The sequence below is a fragment of the Heterocephalus glaber genome, unplaced genomic scaffold, assembly GCF_053883595.1.
Source record: "Heterocephalus glaber isolate CG9 unplaced genomic scaffold, H.glaber_assembly_v1.0 deba00001457, whole genome shotgun sequence".
Classification (NCBI taxonomy): Eukaryota; Metazoa; Chordata; class Mammalia; order Rodentia; family Bathyergidae; genus Heterocephalus; species Heterocephalus glaber.
The window spans coordinates 41501675-41519378 of NW_028258305.1; the positions used below are offsets into that span (position 1 = coordinate 41501675).

Here is a 17704-nt window from a genome sequence, read left to right on the forward strand (position 1 = left end):
GAGCTATGAGTCTCGATAAAAGAGGGTCCTCAGGGTATTCTGGCAGATCTGACGGAGATGTGTTGGCAAAGGAGATAAAAACAGCAAGGAGGAAACAGAGAACGGTGAACCCAAGCACACCATGCTAATGGCAAGGTAAAGACAGCACCGACGTGAATGGAAAGGAAGGGACCAATACAAGATATTAGAAAAGGGACGATGAGGCACCTTGGTGATCACTCAAATATAGAAAGAAAAACAGAAAAGAGGATTATAAAGGAAGTTTAGAGACTAAGAAAATCAGCTGCTCTATACAAAATGAGAACTAATTTTGAAAGAATGAGTTCATTTTTAAACTTGGTAACTTCGATGTGCTGGACAGGCAACCAGATGGACATCTATCTGGCAGAGAGTAGAGATCTAAAACCGAAGCTCTGAAGTGAGGTGCAGGTCAGAAAATCAGGAGACATTTGAAGCTTAAAATGCAGAAGAAAAGCTGAGATGTATTTTACAATAATACCTGCTCATTCAGGCTCCTCTGAAGAAGTTCTGCTGCTCATAATCCTTGCCAAGAGAACAGCCTCACATGGCCATGTCTCTAAGCCCATAACAAAAGCTGACCAGATTCAGGGTGGACATAACAGAATCACCAACAATCAATCTGTACCGCGACTGCCTGGTGTGTTTGTGTCATCCATTCTGTGTTGCTATAACAAAATACCCAAGGCTGAGTACTTTAAGTAAAGAGGTTTTTTAGTTCACAAGTACGGTGTCTGGAGGGTCCAAAATGCAAGGCACTGGTGAAGGTTCCTGTGGCTGCATCACAACACAGCAAAGATGCAAGGAAGGAAATAGCAGTGTACTGAAGAGGCCAAGCACAGGGAGTGGCCTCACATTATAAAACCCATTCTCCAGGGAACTCTATTCATTTCTTCCAAGGTTGATGTCTCAATGATCTAATTACCTCTGACCTCTTAAAGGTTCCAGCACCACTCAGTATCACTAGGGACCAGGTTCCAGACCCTGAGCCCTTGAGGACACAATCAAACTATAGCAACCAGTTACAGGCATGACCTGCTGGCTGGGATCTAAAGAAGCATGAAAAGAAATGCTAAGTAGTAGAAGCTGAAAAAGGTGGCATAAGGAAAGACTTCGGCAAACTGAAATCATCTGTAAGTTGTAGGATAGCAAAATTGATGAGTGTACAAAGAAGCCAGCAAGAATGAAGAAAAACACACAGAGAGAAGCAGGCCAGGGAAGGGATTTTCCCATGGTACATAAGAGAAAACAGCAGTGACCCCTAGAGCTGCTTGCTTGATTTCTTACACCTTCCCAGGTGCAGTACACATGAAGCCAATCATTCTTAAGGGTCCATTACCTACAATAAAAACACACTTAGTTCTGTTATTTCCCTACACACACGAGGGCAGAGAAGATGTGAGACAGAAGGCAATTTTGTGAGGCAATAGGAGAATCGGGAGATAGGCAGGGCTGGGGACACAGCTCAGTGATAGGCTGCTCCCCTAGCACCATGAAGCTCTGGTTCAACCTCAGTCCTGAGGGAAAAGACAGATGTGGTGTATGACAGTAAAGGCAGAAGAGTGCCCGGAAAAACAGCACAGGCAGATATTTCGATCCTCAAGGAGAAAGAGAACTGTAAACAGCCCTTAAATTTTCAGATTACTCATGACTAAACTTGGAAAGAATAAAGTGATGAAAGGAAACACCAGGTGACACATCATGATGTCCCTGTGCTTTTTAAGAACTGACCACATGTTCCTTTTATACCATTTTCACATAAAATTCAACTTCTTCACTCCTGTTGGGCCCGATGAGACAGGCCTTTAATTCCAACACTTTAAGAGGCTGAAGCAGGAGGATCACAAATTTGAGCCCAGCCTGGGCAATTTAGCAAGACCCTGTCTCCAAATAAAACATAAAAAAAGGCTAGAAGTGTGGCTCAGTAAGATTCAATTACTACCACACAGACACACACAGACACACACAGACACACATACACACACACACACACACAAAGCCTTCACCTTTATTTCTCTAATGAATTTCCTGCCTTACTTAACTTAGTTCCATCTTAATTACTTAATAATTTAAAAAATATAACAAGATGACCAAGTCTCCAATCCCTCAGCTCTGCTCACTTGACCTCCTTGCTTTTTTTCAGGAACCCTCCCATCTGGAAGGCCCCAGTTCATCCATTTCTTATGCGTCTCTCAGGTTTATTTCACATTCTAGCTCCTAGAAATAAAACCTTCTCTCATAACTACAGTAACTTGTAGTTTCTGCCTCTAAACTTAGTCTACGGCAACCTCTGCCACAGAAGGGCAAAACTTGGCCATTCCAAATAATTTAGCTTATTATAAAGTAATTAAACTAGTTCCACAAGCCATGTTTTTAAAAATATTTGTTATTATGTATTGAACAGTCACCCAAAAGACTCTCATCCTGTTTCACCATGCATACTGGCTCGTGTGTGTGTGTGTGTGTGTGTGCGCGCGCGCGTGTGTATAAATAGAGGTATAAAGAGACATATAATCATCCAGTCAAAATTTCCATCAGACACTTTCAGTTCATCAGATGACTGAAAACATCAATACATCTTGTACTCTCTTATACTCTAATTCCTTCACCAAGCAGGGATATTCACTTAAATTTCAAGAAGACTTGTATGGTTATGAAATTACTGCACTTCAAATCTGCTCAGACAGGCACAGCCCACTGGCTGCCCTCAAGCGCAGCCAGTCACATTCCTTTGTCTAATCAGGAGCCTTCTTGCAACACTGTCATTATCAGTGTCAACACAAATCAATCGTGGGACACGTGTTAGACAATAAAGACACAAACAACTTAAATCTCATGAGGGTTTACAATACTGTTGGAGAGGAAAAGACATCGAAAAGTTACAGGGCAACAGGAAGAACACTCTAACTGCTTTCCTTACTGATATTCAGACTGACCTTTCCCCTACTTGGCAAGGATCAGGTCTATTTGTGTGACTGCAAAGCAAAGGCATGGGTGAACACTGCAATTAGGGAAAAGGTGAAAGGAGAAAGAAGTGATCTTTTGTGAGCCTGACAGAAATGTGTATTCTAGTCAGAGTCCAGAGGCCACCGGAAATATAACACACAACACTAACTGCTCTGGCTGGGATTGAGGCACAGATCCCTGAGAACTATACAAAAGCAATATAACAATAGCATCTTAAACTTACATTGAGTTTAGAGTTTTCAAAGGGTTTTGAGATATCTTTGTAACTACAGAAGGCTGACAAGACTAGAATCTGACTACTTTTTCAGAGGAAACTAAAGCACAGAGAAGTGAGGTGATGAGTCAGGGTCCCAATGGCCGGGAAGAGGGAGGGCTGGAACAGAGTACAAATTTTCTGAACTCTGGAAGGTCTTTTTTCTATTAAATTATTACATAAGTAGAAATACCATACTGGGCTGGGGATGTAGCTCAGTGGTGCTGCCACCTGTCTCTTAAGCACAATGTCCTGAGTTCGATCCCTGGTACCAAAAAAAAAAGAAATACCATACTGAAAAAATCAGAGGCATAGGTCAATACAAAACCTAGGCAGGAAAAAAATGTTAAGGATTTGTCAGGGTATTTTTATCACTGACAAGTGAAGATAAATATCTAAAGCAGGTTTTGCAAAGGTGTGTATTAACAGTGGAGACACCTAATTCAGTTTACTAAGGGTCTAAATGACTATCAACTCAACGAATTCCCTTGCTCTTTCAATCTTCTTTTACTATTTCCTTATTCTCTTCTACTTCAGAAATGGGTCCTCTTGCATATGGAGTAAGAAGACATTCAGTAGGGTAGCCTATCACAAAATGCAAACTTTAAAGGTTAACTTTATCTCCACAAAGGTCTCAAAGTGTATGTCAGCTAATCAACTCCAGCAATGACAACCAGAAGCTAGGTAAACTGAACAGGGAGATTTATGGAATCTTCATGACCCCACTGGGCTCCGAAGCCCAGAAAACAGCCTCTCAACCTGTTAAGCCCAATCTTAAACAACACAGTATCATTACTGATTGGCTCTGTAAGTTTTTAATTCAAGAGCTACAGGGATGTTCATGTTGATCATAAAAAGACAGAATTAACAAATTTGTTTTTATTCGGAATTCACAGATATAGAATCTAACATTTATTTTATTTATTTTTTTGGTACCAGGGACCAAACTCCGGACCTTGCACTTGCAAGGCAGGTTGCGGCACCACTGAGCTAAATCCCCAGCTAGAATCTAACATTTAAATGAGAAATATTTATAAATTTCTATACCTGGGGCTGCTCGTAGCTGGGAGGAACAGCTCAGAGGTCTTACACCTGAAAGACAAAATAAACTGTTTACAAAAAGCAATACCATTCACTGTCTCTCTATAATACTTATAAATCCAAATATAACCTTAAAAAAGAAAGAAAAAAATAAACTTACAAAATCGGAGGGCCCATTTTGATGTACTGGGAAGGTTTTTAAAAGTATAAGTCAAGATGGAAGTCATCCTGAAATCTAAAAAGAGAAGAGCAAAATAACATCCTGTGTTTTATGAGCGATTTATAGCTTCTATACAGTGTATGTTCTCCAATAACCTCAACCAGGGCTACTATAAAATACCAAAAAAGTTTACCTGAGTATAGTGGTGCACACTTGTAATCCTAGCTACTTGGGAGGCTGAGGCAGGGAAACCCAAGTTTCAGGTCAACCTAGACAACTTAGTAAGACCCTGTCTCAAAAAGTAGGGCCAGGGATTTAGCTCAGTGGTTCTGCTGCTTACCTTGCAAGTGCAAGGTCCCAAGTCCGATCCCCAGTACCAAAATAAATAAATAAATAAACAAACAAACAAACAAAAAGGGCTGAGCATACAGTTTGGTAGTAGAGCTTGTCTAACATGCACTGAGGCACTGAGTTCAATTCACAGTACTGTAAAAAAAAATCATCATCATCTATTATGATCTCTTGTTCTACTAATAATATTGTAATGGCTATATGGATAAGAATGCATTATGCCAACCACTATTCTAAGCATTCGTCATCTCATCTTTACAATGACCTAGGAAGAGGGCACGATTATTATGCCCTGTGTAAGAGATGAGGAAACTGAGGCATAGAAGGATTGAGTGACTTGCCCAAAGACCCTCAGCTAGTAAGTGGCAGAGCTGAGATTTGAACCCAGGCAGTCTAAGTCCAGAGCTTGTGTTCTGCTCCTCCAGGCCAAAGGCCCAGAGATAATGCTTGGCATGACCAGTATTAATCTCCACTTTGAGGGCCGTGCTGTGATTATGTACAAGGCCTTGTTGAATGTTTATATTTGAAGGAGACACACACTAACGTATCCAGGGATGGGGGAACATCTTGTCAGCAATTTACTCCCAACTACTACTAGAAAAAGTTTGCAGTACTGCGCTTGCAACTTTTCTTAATGCTTAACATGGTTTCAAAATAATTTTTAAAATTTAAAGTACATACAAAAGCCTTATATTTTTAAATATTTAAAATATATTAAGGGCTGGGGAATTAGCTCAGTGGTTCCGCCGCCTGCCTTGCAAGCACAAGGTCCCAAGTTCAATCCCTGGTAACAAAAAATAAAATAAAATAAAAAATAAAATAAAATAAAATATATTAACCACTCCCTCCCCTCCAAAAAAAAAAAAAAAGCTAAATTCCTAACAATGAGTTCCTACAAATCAGTATGACAGAAACCAGCAGACAAATGGCACAGGATAAAAGCAAACTGTTCATAGAAAAGGAAATACAAGTACATGGCTCTTAGGTATATGAAAAGATCAACTCTACTCATAAGAGAAAATTCAAATTAAAATCACACACATATAGTTGTCTGTCAAATTAGCAAAGACTGAAAGATCTGCTATATGTAGGGCAGACGAGTCCACATAAATGCTGCCTCCACATAAATGCTGCCGCTGAGGGTGTGAACGACCTGGTAATTACAGGGTTCCCCGCTTGTCAAATGGCCCCAAGTGCAAATGTTCTACTACTCAAACTGCAAAGTTTGAAAACACCTGCTCAGTGTTCCTAACTCTGCTTTAGAGGCAATCGAAAATCCGAACTGAAAAACCTGTGTGGCCGGAGAGTGAGTCATGCAGCCAGTGTGGTGCCGCTTCAGTCTAAGCACCACCCTCAGACAAATTTTAAGTGAGAAAAGGTGAAAAAAGACCAAGAGAAAAGACTCCGAAAATTGTAGTGCCAGCAGCCATTAATTGTGGAAGGAGTCGCTCCTAAAAAATAACATTTCTCCTCCTCCTCCATTTCTCCCCAGCTTCCAGTACCCCAGGAAGCCTCCAAGAAAAGGGAAAGCGCCTGAACACATTTTATTTACTGTGCTGTGCTCTGGCATCTAATGTATTGTGTTTACTGTGTTTAGATGTTTTAGGGTTATCTCCACCACCTCGGGCTGTTAGCCCTGTGTTAAAGTTCTGGAAAAATGAATTTATAAATGCAATTTGGGGCCTCAGAACGAGTTATTTGATTTTCCATTATTTCTCATGGGAAAAAAATGTTCAGTTCTCGAACTTTTCGGTGTTCAAACATGAATTTAGAATGAATAGAGTTCAACAACTGAGGTATCACTTTATCAGTCAAAAGCTTCACCTAACTTTTAATCCAATTCTATTTCTATGAATTTACTTCCCAGATGTTACACACATTACCTATGCTGTCACTGTGGTAGCAAACAACCATGTTACCATAACCCAGTGACATAGTGTACTACACAAGTGTAAAAGAAAATGACTATGTACCAAGAGCACAGGACATTTCTAAGTTATATCATTAAGTGAAGAAAGGAAGGTCAAAATCATGTATATGTCATGCCATCGCTCAATCAAAAGAGCATAAATGATATGTTCATTTCCTGTTATCACTATAAAATATCCCCGGAAATACCAAGAAAGTGTTGGAAATAATTGTTAACTGAAAGGAAGGGAACTGAGTAACTAGAAGACAGGGATGAAGGACGACTTCTCATTGTACATTTTTAATAATTTCTTAATTTTAAAACATATTTTAACTTGAAAGACAAACAAGATTTGTGGCAGCCAGCTTCTAAACTGACCCTCAAAATCTCTGACTCAAGGGTTTCACCTTGTACAGCTGCCTCCTGTGCTATCCTGCAGTTGGTTTGAAGAAAATGTCAGAAGTAACGGTTGTCACTTCTGAGATTAGGCGGTAAAAATACTGCAGCTTCTGTGGCGTCCCTCTCTCCCAGATCACTTCTGAAGGAAGCCAACTGGTGCGTCACCAGCAGGCTTAGGAAGAGGCTTGCATCCTGAGGAGCTGATGCCTCCTTTCAACAGCCATGTGAGTGTGGAAGCCGATCCTCTACCCAGGTGCGCTTTCAAATGACCACGTCCCTGGCCACCATTCTGACTGCAATCTCACGAGAAGCTCCTAAGTTAGAACAAGCTGGCTATAGTGCCCCAGTTCCTGACTTTCCGAAACTGTATGAGATGACAAACATATACTGTTTGTTTGTTTGTTTTGGTGCTGGGAATTGAACTCAGGTCCTTGCACTTTGAGGCAGGTGTCGGAACCACTGAGCTAAATCCCCAGCAGTAAATATATAATTTTAAATTATAAATGTACTAGAAAAAATACCAGATAATAGATACAGAAGGGATTCCAATACATACTACAGTATCTAGAAGCCATGATGTCAAATAACTAACAGGTCTGATTATATAAACATTTCAAATATATACACAGCAGAAGATACTAAAATCAACTGGGTATAGTGTTGCGCACCTGTGATTCCAATTTGTGAGTGGCTAAGTCAGGAGGGTCTCAAGTTCAAGGCCAGTCTGGGCAAGTTAATGTGACCTTGTATCAAAATTAAAAAATAAAAAGGGCTAGGGATGTACCTCAGTGCTCCCTGGGTTCAGTCCCGCAAAATTTAAAAAAATTTTAAGGATACCAAAATCAAGTTAACAGGGAAACAACAGAGTCAGAGAAAATACTTGTAACAAGTAAAGAAGAAAAGGTTAATACCCACATCCATAAAGAACTTATTTCAAATTATAGAAAATAAACAAAATTTATAATGGAATCCGTAGTTTTTACTCTAGTACACATTCCACCCCATCATGAGTTGGTTGCTGTATGTTGGTTACAAGAGATTGAATCCAGCCCAGTCCAGGGTCTAACCAATTGGAATAATCTCATTCTCTCTGCCAAGATCACCAGGTCAGGTAGTCAAGCCTTACAACAGCCACGCAGAGCACTGGCTTGACCACTGCTATGGATGTAGGAATAGTTGTCTAACATCCATGTCTTCTGCTGGATCCTAGAGCACAAATCTTTTCTTCTGACACCTGACACAGCTGCAGCACTTGGCAAACACTGACAAGGCCATCCTAAGGGTGACACTGACACCAAACCAAGGCAGGGCTGAGAATTTTAGGAGGGGGAAAAAACCTGGAGCCCTAGCAGATCCAGTCTGAACCTATCTTTGGTCGTGGTTTTCACTTCTGCAAGTCAATAAATCCCTTTAATAAGGCAATTTAGTTTCAATTTTCTGTTGTTTGCTGAGTAGCTTCTTCCTGCTACATAGACCAAGAGCAAAAATGAGCAAATGAGCAATTCACCAAGGAAATTAAAATGCTCAGAGCTGGGGTGTAGCCCAGCAGTAGAGCACTTCTCTACTATGTACAAGGTCCCAGGCTTGATCCTTACCACCATAAATAAATAAATAAGGTTTTTCGAATGTCCAACCTCATTAACAATAAATATCTTTACAAAATTAAACCAAGGTATCATTTTGAGGTTGTTGGATATGCAAAAATTAAATACATGGTTGATATACAATCCTGGTAAGAATACATCTTGGGCTGGGGATTTAGGTCAGTGGCTCTGCTGCCTGTCTCACAAGTGCAAGGTCCCGAGTTCGATCCCTGGTACCAAAAAAAAAAAAGGACAGATCTAACTTAAATAGGCATTTCCATATACTAGTGAAAAAGTATAAATTGCTAAGGCTTTTTTGGAAGGCAATTTTGTAGTTTCTTATCAAAGTTTAAACTAAATTTCTGACTCCAATAATTCATCTTATTGGTCTCTAACCTGTAAAAATATTCAAAATGCATGTATTGCTGGCAATGGAGGCACAAACCTATAATCCCAGCTACTCTGGAGGTTTAGGCAGGAAAACTGTAAGTCCAAGGCCAGTTTGGGCAAAATGATGAGACTCCATCACAAAAGCAAAACAAAACAAAAGCATGTGTTGTACATGTAGGTCTCTAGCCTATAGGAATATTCAGGATGTTCACTGTTAATATTTGTGAAAAACTGGAACTATTCTAAATGCATTTCAACAAGAAATGTTTAAATTGTATCACAATCATACCAAGAAATACTGTTCAGCAGTGTGGAAAGAAAAATGAAACATAATGATATACATATAACAGGTGATCAAAAATTAGAGTGAATGTTTAAATTTTTTTTTTTTAATTTATTACCCTAAAAGACACATTGCCATATCCCTCAAAATATTCCTCTTGTGCAGGGCATGGTGCCATACACCTGTAATCCCAGTACTCAGGAGGCTGGGGCAGGAGGATTGCTGGGAGTTCAAGGCCAGCCTGAACTACATAATGAAACCCTGTCTAAAAAAATAAAAAATAAAATAAAATAATAATAATAATAATAATATTAATAATTCGCCCTTGCTTTGTTTTTGTTTTGTTTTGTTGGGTTTTTTAAAACAGGGTCTCACTATGTAATTTAGGCTGACCTTGAATTTACTATGTAGCCAAGGCTGGCCTCGAACTTGCACTGATTTCCTGCCTCAGCCTCCTGAGTGCTAGGATTACAGGCACGTGCCACCACACCCAGATTTCCCCTTTGCTTTGAACATACTTATCCTATAGTTTTGCCACTTTCTGAAGCAGTTCTGAAAGTCCTCTTTTGTTTTTTTTGAGACAATGTCTCACTATGTAGTTCAGGCTGGCCTGGAACTCACGGCAATCCTCCTGCCTCAGCCTCCCAAGTGCTGCTCTTTTGTGTCTTTAATTGCTCTGTCATGGCTGCCTCAATGTCTCAAATTGATTCAAAGCCTCTACTTTTCATGGTCATTTCGACTTTGATGAAGAGCTACAAGTCCAAGGCACCTGATCCATGAAAACGGTAGATGGACACATCATAGTTTTTATGACCTGCTTATCTTTGGAGGGCACTCTGCAGCAGCATTCACTGTATTTTTTATCATTCCTTGTAAAAGACATTCATGAAAGAGGACTTCCAGAACTGCTTCAGAAATGGCAAGATAGGGCAGGGGATGTAGCTCAGTGGTTCTGGCGCCTGCCGCGCAAGGGCAAGGTTCCGAGTTCGAGCCCCAGCACAAAAAAAAAAATGGCAAGATAGATGGGATAAGCAAGGGGGAGTATTTTAAGGGGGATTAATGCCAATGTACTTTTTTATTTAAACCACACCCATTATTTGATCAGCCCTTGCATATACTGACATGGAAAGGTATCCAAAATATATAAATGAAAAAGCAAGCTGCAAATCAGCATGATAGCACACGTGGTCTCACTCTGGGAGGCTAAGACAAGAGGATCTCAAGTTAGAGGTCAGCCTGGACAATTTAGCCACTTAGTGAGACCCTGTCTGAAGATTTTTTTAAAAAATTTTTTTGAAGGGAGGGATGCAAAAGCCCTGGGTTCAATCCCCAGAGCCATGGCGGGGGGGGGGGGGGGGCAGCAAACTGTAGAACAAATGCATAGTGAGACTCCATTTTGTCACAGAACAAGTCCATGAAGCTATGAATCAGTATATGGAAAGGATAAACAGGTACTAATTTTTTTGTTGTTGTTCTGTTGGTTTTACTGTGCTGGAATTAACCCAGAGGCTGCTGCAAGCCATCTACCACTAAGCTACAGTCCTACCCCCAGTTTTTACATTTTTGAAGAATTGTAAACAAAACAAAAAGCATACCACAAAAACCAAAATGAGCCAGCAAAACTTAAACAATTTACTGGTTGGCCCTTTACAGAAAAAGTCTGCCACTCCTGATGTAAATAATGAGTGCTACATAAAATTAGGTGCACAAGAGACTATTACACGGCCAAGATTCAGGCTTTGAATTGTAAACATCTGTAAGGTCAAGAAGCTTTTTTGCAATTTATTCAGAAGAGGTCAACCAGTTTCTGTTTAAAGTGCTCTCAGTGAGAGGAAGATTTGAGTTAAACTTTAAAACAGAACGCTCTCTTCTTTCTTTCCATACTTCTCATCTCCAGCCTCAATTTCCCTGCCATTTCTTGTTTCCTCTCTTGCAGAACAATATGGTGAAAAGTGAGAGTCAGATTTATGTCGGAATCCTGGCTTTGCCACAAACCAGAAAATTTAATCTCCCTGAGGCTACCAAACTTCAGCTAAAAAATACAAATGGTACTATTTTGGGGATCGTAAGAATTAAAATAATCTGAAGCTGTCAAGGGTACTGTAGGCCTTCAATGATGCTTTTCTTTTTTTTAAACCAGCAACTATTCCAGAACTCAAGCCCATCTTTCGAGCTCACAAACAGCAACCAAGTTAAGCAGAGCCCTTGATTAGATGTAGACGTGGGCTCCAATCCTATTTCTACCACCCGTGGCCTTGGGTAAAAATCCGATTCATGGATTCATGGTTTAGTTGCTTCACCGATGGGGGCGGGGGGGGGTGAATGGCACGATGTTCGCTTCTGAATTAGAAAATGCTCCTGGTCATCAGATCACCAAGCTGACTGCAGGATATCCCGGCTCCTTCCACACACCTGAGTAGCACAGTTAAAAGCAAAATTTAGGATAAACCCGTGACGCCCTCCGGAATTTCAACAGCCAATGGGCTGTAAAGTAAAGCAGGTGCAACAACAAACACTCCAACATACCGTCCGGCGTAGTAGACACACACGCAAAGAGTTCGTTAACTTGCGGGCGTAAACTAGGACAGGTGACAGGGCTGCCGGGAGCTAAGCTATACTGCGAGTCTGGGTCACTGACTGCCCTGTGGTTGGTACTGGCCTGGTCGAGGCTTCCTTCCGCCCTCTCGACTTCGAGTCACTCAGGGAGGGGACGCAGCCGCGCACACAGGCACAGCGGGCGGGAAAGAAGTGGGATCGGCTCGCGGGAAAGGCCAGGCGCAAAGCCGAGCGCCGGTACCTCTCACCTTAGGTCCCCGCGATCCAACTCGCAGCAAGATTCCGTCCCGAGTGCCCAGGCTGGGGGGGAACTGGGACGGGTCCTGTCTGGAAAGGACCCCGGCCCCGCCCACGGGCGCGCCCGCCCCACGGGCTGCCCTCCGGCTGCCTGACTAAAAATCCGGCGCCCCGCCCCCCCCACGGTCGGCCTCTGCCCTCTGGAGGAGAAAGAAAGCATCCTTTCGGCCCGTTACCGAGAAGCGAGAGACAAGGTTACAGGGTCGGCGACAAGTCAGCGCCCGAGGTTTAGTCAGGCAGTGCGTTGGGCAGCTGGCCTGCGAGGGTGCGGAAAGCAAAGTCCTCCGTTTGGCAGCCGCGGCTAAAAGCGCTCTCCGCTTTCGTCCTCTCCCGCTCAAGATGGTGGCCTCCCGAGCGATTGGCAGCCTCAGCCGCTTCAGTGCCTTCGGGATTCCCCGCTCCCGAGGTGAGACCTGGTTGAAGACGCCCCGGAGCCTCGGGCAGAACCCCTTTGGGAACTGGGGCGCCCGGAGCAGCGTTCGCTCTTGCTGTCCGTCCACCCCACTCGGGGACCCGGGGCCGGGGGGGAGGGGGGCGCTGCCTGGGATCCCGCTCCCTGTGTCCTTGTGAAGGCACTGTCGCTTCCTCGCCACCCCGAGTCCTGCAGCGATTTAGGGCCCCTGCCTCCTTACCTTTCTGAGTCCCTTGACACTTTCGGCTGGTCTTCAGCGTCGCACTTAGTCGCTCACACCCCCCGTTTTCTTTACTGATGGCCTTGACCCTGACCCTGCTAGATCAGGAGGACCAGAACCCCGACTGTCACGTCTTCAGGGGTCCGCAGCACCTTGCCAACAAGAGCTATCTTACAAGCTTCTCCGATGGTATTAACAGCCTTGTAAATCACTGTCACTCCTTGCTACTTTCCGTCAAAGCCCTTTTTGTACTAGAGACCTCAACTCTTGCACTTCCAGTAATCCCAGTGTGAATGTATAGTATGTTGAAACGCGAGGTTTTGCAACTTCATTGTGGAAATACGCCAACGTGTATATGCTAAGGAATAAAATGTTAGATCCTGTGAAGAACAATAATCTAGTGTCTATCAATTCCCAGTCTTCCTGTATTAGCAGTAGTCTTTTTCATACTGATAGTAAAGGATAAAGAGGGTGGTTGTAGAAAACCTAGTGTTTTCCTTCCATCCTAAATCTGTAAAGTCAAATGTGACTTTTTTGTTGTATGTTGTACCAGTTACTTAATTAGAAACCTTCACTTTAGTTTGTAATATGAATTCTCTGGTCTTTCTTCTCCTGAACCAGTGAGGTAATTTTTTGTTTCTAAGACAGGTAGCTGGAGTCTCCCTTTACTGTAAGAGATCCCAGTAATTCAATGATGGGATCTTTTTCTGCTTTATTTCGACGACTGTTTTTAGTAGGTGCTTCTGTGTACCAGTCATAGTATAACCACGTTACAGAAAATTAAAATACTGTTAAGATTGGGGAAATGATTAAGAAAACATAATCATCCAGTGTCTTACAGCTTATATGCCTTTCTTTAGCATTTGGTTGTTTCCTTACAGTTTATATTTTTCCTTATTTTGCATATTTGTCATTTAACACTTTTGAAAAATCATGAATTTTGTTTTGTTTTGTTTTTTGAGTCAGGCTCTCGCTCTGTTGTTGAGGCTGGCCTTGAACTCACCGTGTAGCCCAGGCAGGCCTGGAACTCTTGGCGATCCTCCTGCCTTGGCCTTCTGAGTGTGGAATTACAGGTGTGTGCCACCACAGCTGGCAAATCATAAATATTTTTTGAATTTGTTCCTGTGTTGGTTGTGAGGGGTTTTCTTTTGTGGTACTGAAGATCGAACCCAGGGCCTTTAAACTGAACTATACCCCCAGCCCTTTTTTCATTTTTCACCTTGAGATAGTGTCTCACTAGGTCACTAAATTGTCCCAGACTGGGCTCCAACTTGCAATCCTCCGGCCTCAGCCTCCCTGCGTGCTAGGATTACAGGTGTGCACCAGCATGCCCAGCTGTCAGGTATTTCTAATAGATTGGCCCTGAGGTGGCAGTCAAGTCATGTGGTTTCTGGGCACTAATTAGCTGTGTGACTTTGGACAAATACCTTATTTTAAGTGGCCTTTATTTTTCTCATCTCTAAAATGAATGGTTGAAACCACAGATTTTCTTTGCCATGAGGAGTAGCATGACAGCAGTTAAAAGCATTCAGTATGGAGTTTGACTGCTTTACCCTCTGATGACCTTGGACAGTTGATTTGTACAACTTTTCTCATTTGTAAAGTGGAGAATATTACCACTTTGTGAGACCTAAAGGAGATACGTTAGGTGGAAAGTAGTTTCTTATAGAGTTATTAAGTACTAAGTAAATGTTAGATATTAACTCTTTTTTTTTTTGGTACCGGGGATCAAACTCGGGACCTTGGGCTTGTGAGAAAAGCAGTGGAACCACTGAGCTAAGTCCCCAGCCTGATATTAACTCTTTTTAGCCCTGAATCTATATATCTGAGAATTTTTTAAAGTCATTTATCCAGTTTACTTAGGTAATAAAAAGCTAGCAGTTTAATTTTAATATATTTTCTGTAGAGAAATATATAGAGAGATATATATATAGATATATTATATATAAATATATAAAATATATACTGTTTTTTGGTGGGGGGGGCTTGAGACAAGATCTCACTATGTAGTTCAGGCTGGCCTTGAACTCACTATGTAGCCAAGGTTGGCCTCAAATTCATGGTGATCATCCAGCCTCAGCCTCCCAAATGCAGGGATTACAGGTGAGCACCATCTTGCCCGGCCATCTCTTTTAATAGTAACTCATGAATTTTGAAAAAGGCTCTAGAAAATGAGTTTAAAATTACCTGTACACCTGAATTACCATTTAAACTCTAAAAATCAGGTCGATCTTTTCCCCTGAAAGTCTGTGCCAGGGTGTTGGCAAACACTAAGAAAATGACATTTACTGGGAAATGATTCTATTCTCTTGAAAGAAACTGACTTGTAGTTCTTGAAGTTTTAGATTTAGGGTATTCCTGCTCTGCAAATGTTACAATTTTGAATATGACTATCGAGAGAAAATCACATCTTGACTATAGTATTTAATTCCCACTCCTCCAAAATCTAAATTCCTAATCACAGAAGTAGTAAGGTCACTTCACAGGAAATGAATTCGAGGGAAATACATTAGTAGTTGATGTAGTATTTTTAAATTTAATTCTCACTTCCTGAATCCCATTCCTTCAAGCGTTGAATTTTCAGAGGGGGAAAAAAAAGAAAGGAAAAAAAGAACTGATTGATTGATTGCTACAGCCAGAGTAACGTTTTCAGATTTGAAATGAGTGTCAGCATAGTCCAGCTCTCCACTGCCCATAGTCTTATGTGGTCTTGAGTTACATACAAAGATGATTAAAAAGTAGGACAAAGGCTTCTCTTTTGCTGGCACAGTAAATAAGGCTAAAGGTCACACAACTGCTCTCAAGTGAGCTTTGCTGTTAGGCATTGGGTAAAGCTGGATTCCAAGAGCAAAGTTACCTTGTACTTCGACTTGGTTTAGTTGACTGAAATTTGAAATTTTTCTCTCAGTATTTGTGCTTACTGATTTTCTCTTTGCCTTTTGTCTCTGTTGATTTAGAAGAGGTTTTGTGCATGTGTGTGAGTGTGTTTGCAGCAGCAAAGGAGGTTAGTAGGCAAGAGTTAAAATGCCTTAAACCACATGCTAGGGATGGCAAACCTTTTAGAGCTTCCAACGCTAAACAGTGCTAAACAGCCTGCTGTGGCACGTGTGCCATAGGTTCACCACCATTGCAGAGGCTAATGAGCACCAAACTGTGTGTCAAGTATTTGATCTTTAAAACTTCAACTCATGTTCTCTCTTTTTTCTTTGACTGAAGCACTATCTTTGTTTTCCTATTTATATTTCTTAGGTTTTGTCTGTCTTCCCACCTCCTCCCTCTAACTTGCATTCTCAGCCTATTTCTCTTCTCTAATACACCCTCCCCTGTTCCAGTTAGAATTACCTATACTCTGCTTCTCTTCCCACTAGAATTCCTGTGTTACAGGCAGACTCCTTTTTGGTGCCAGGTGTTTCACCTCTTCACTTATCTCTGAATAAAAACTGATTCTTCCCAGATGTCATAGCCCCTGCTGCCCAAAAAGATGAGGATTTTTGACTTTAGGGGGTGGGGTTCACCTCGAGTACCTATGAAGATGCGTGACACCTGTTGAGTCACAGCAGTTTTTAAGTTGGCAAAACACAGTAAATAATAAAGATCAAAATGCAGGCAATGAAGGGAAAGATTGTTGTAAGTAGAATCTGAAGGTGCAGTTTTGTGGAACAGCTGGAGCCATGATGCAGATATAAAGAAAGGAGAGTGACAAATACAGATGACACAGATTTTTAAATGATGGAGAAGCAGAGGCTAAGTGTATCATTCATAAGGTAGAGGCACTGAGAATTGAGATGATGCTCTTCCCTTCCCTTCCAGAACCGTAGGGTAGGGGGAAAATAGGAAGGAAGCCAGAGCCTTGGCTGACTGCTGATGGTCCTCCCCATCCTACCCTCCTCATTCATTCTCCTAATCAGTGGGTCCCACATAGCCATCTACTGTCTACTTCAGTCACCTTTAAGTAAATACAGATGCTGAGGCCCCACCCCGTAAAATTCTTGTTTTGTGCTTTTAGTTGAGGCCTGTGAAGTTGTGAGTATATTTGAGTCTCCCCAGTTCATTGTAATGAATCACTTCTCAACACTTCTATGGGAACCCCAGTCTAGCCGTGTATATTGCTTCCGCCATAAATCATCATTCCCAGCTCCTGGTTGAGTATAGGCCATACTGAACTTGGAACAGGTATCATTTTTAGGCTTGTTTCCAAATTACATATAAAGTGTTTTTGGTGGAGTTGCCATTTAAAATTGCATTTAGAATATCCTCTGTGACATAGAATAACTGAAATTAGTAGTTTGATTTTATTGTTCATTGCCCTGATTATCATTGTAAAGTACAACAAAGTCTTAGGCTCTTTTGTTACATCTCTCAAATTATTCACCAGACGAAGGGATTTGGAGAATGGGAAAATAGACACAGAGAAAGTCATAGACTGCTGGAAATGTCTAGCCACTGAGAGATTCCTTTTTTTAGTCTTTTTTTTTCCTAATAATAATCCTAAATTAGGTAGGCACTGTGTATTTGTGGAGTATAAAACTACAGCCATTAACATAGCCCAAGTGCTGTATAATTCAATGAAAATTAGAAATAAAAAGTTTTAATATTAATAATTAAGAAATAACTGGACTGGGCCAGGGATTTAGCTCAGTGGTTCTGCTGCCTGCCTTGCAAGCGCAAGTTCCTGAGTTTGATCCCCGATACCAAAAAAAGAAGTAACTGGACTTAGTGGTAAAGCAGTTGCTTAGCATGTGCAGGACCCTGAGTTCAGTCCCCAGCACCACAAAAATAAGTAAATAAGTAAGTCTTAGGAAAAGTTTGTGTAATTAGAAGAAGGAGCCATTAGATATTGTTGAAGCCTTAGCTCTTTATTATAT

At 41.5% G+C, this 17704-nt stretch overlaps 2 protein-coding genes across 15 annotated transcripts in view; one reads left to right on the plus strand and one right to left on the minus strand.

The window, feature by feature from the left end:
* Positions 1 to 13114, minus strand: part of Hadhb (hydroxyacyl-CoA dehydrogenase trifunctional multienzyme complex subunit beta) — a 40134-nt gene extending 27020 nt beyond the window's left edge. For 3 of the 13 annotated variants that reach the window (XM_087216583.1, XM_021253587.2, XM_004839134.3), the window contains exons 1-3: positions 12159 to 12208; positions 4440 to 4514; positions 4286 to 4330 (exon numbers count right to left, since the gene is read on the minus strand). In XM_087216583.1, the coding sequence (XP_087072709.1) occupies positions 4286 to 4330; positions 4440 to 4456 (62 nt within the window). In that variant the 5' untranslated portion in view covers positions 4457 to 4514; positions 12159 to 12208. Of the gene's footprint in view, positions 1 to 4285; positions 4331 to 4439; positions 4515 to 11654; positions 11767 to 11880; positions 12209 to 12839 lie in introns of those variants that run through there. The other 10 variants (XM_087216587.1, XM_004839136.3, XM_087216585.1 and 7 more) reach the window with 6 other exon arrangements.
* Hadha (hydroxyacyl-CoA dehydrogenase trifunctional multienzyme complex subunit alpha) overlaps positions 12335 to 17704 on the plus strand; it is a 46400-nt gene continuing 41030 nt past the window's right edge. Inside the window, exon 1 of one of the 2 annotated variants that reach the window (XM_004839129.4) lies at positions 12335 to 12613. In XM_004839129.4, the coding sequence (XP_004839186.1) occupies positions 12547 to 12613 (67 nt within the window). In that variant the 5' untranslated portion in view covers positions 12335 to 12546. The remainder of the gene's footprint in view (positions 12614 to 17704) is intronic. The other variant, XM_087216580.1, reaches the window with a different exon arrangement.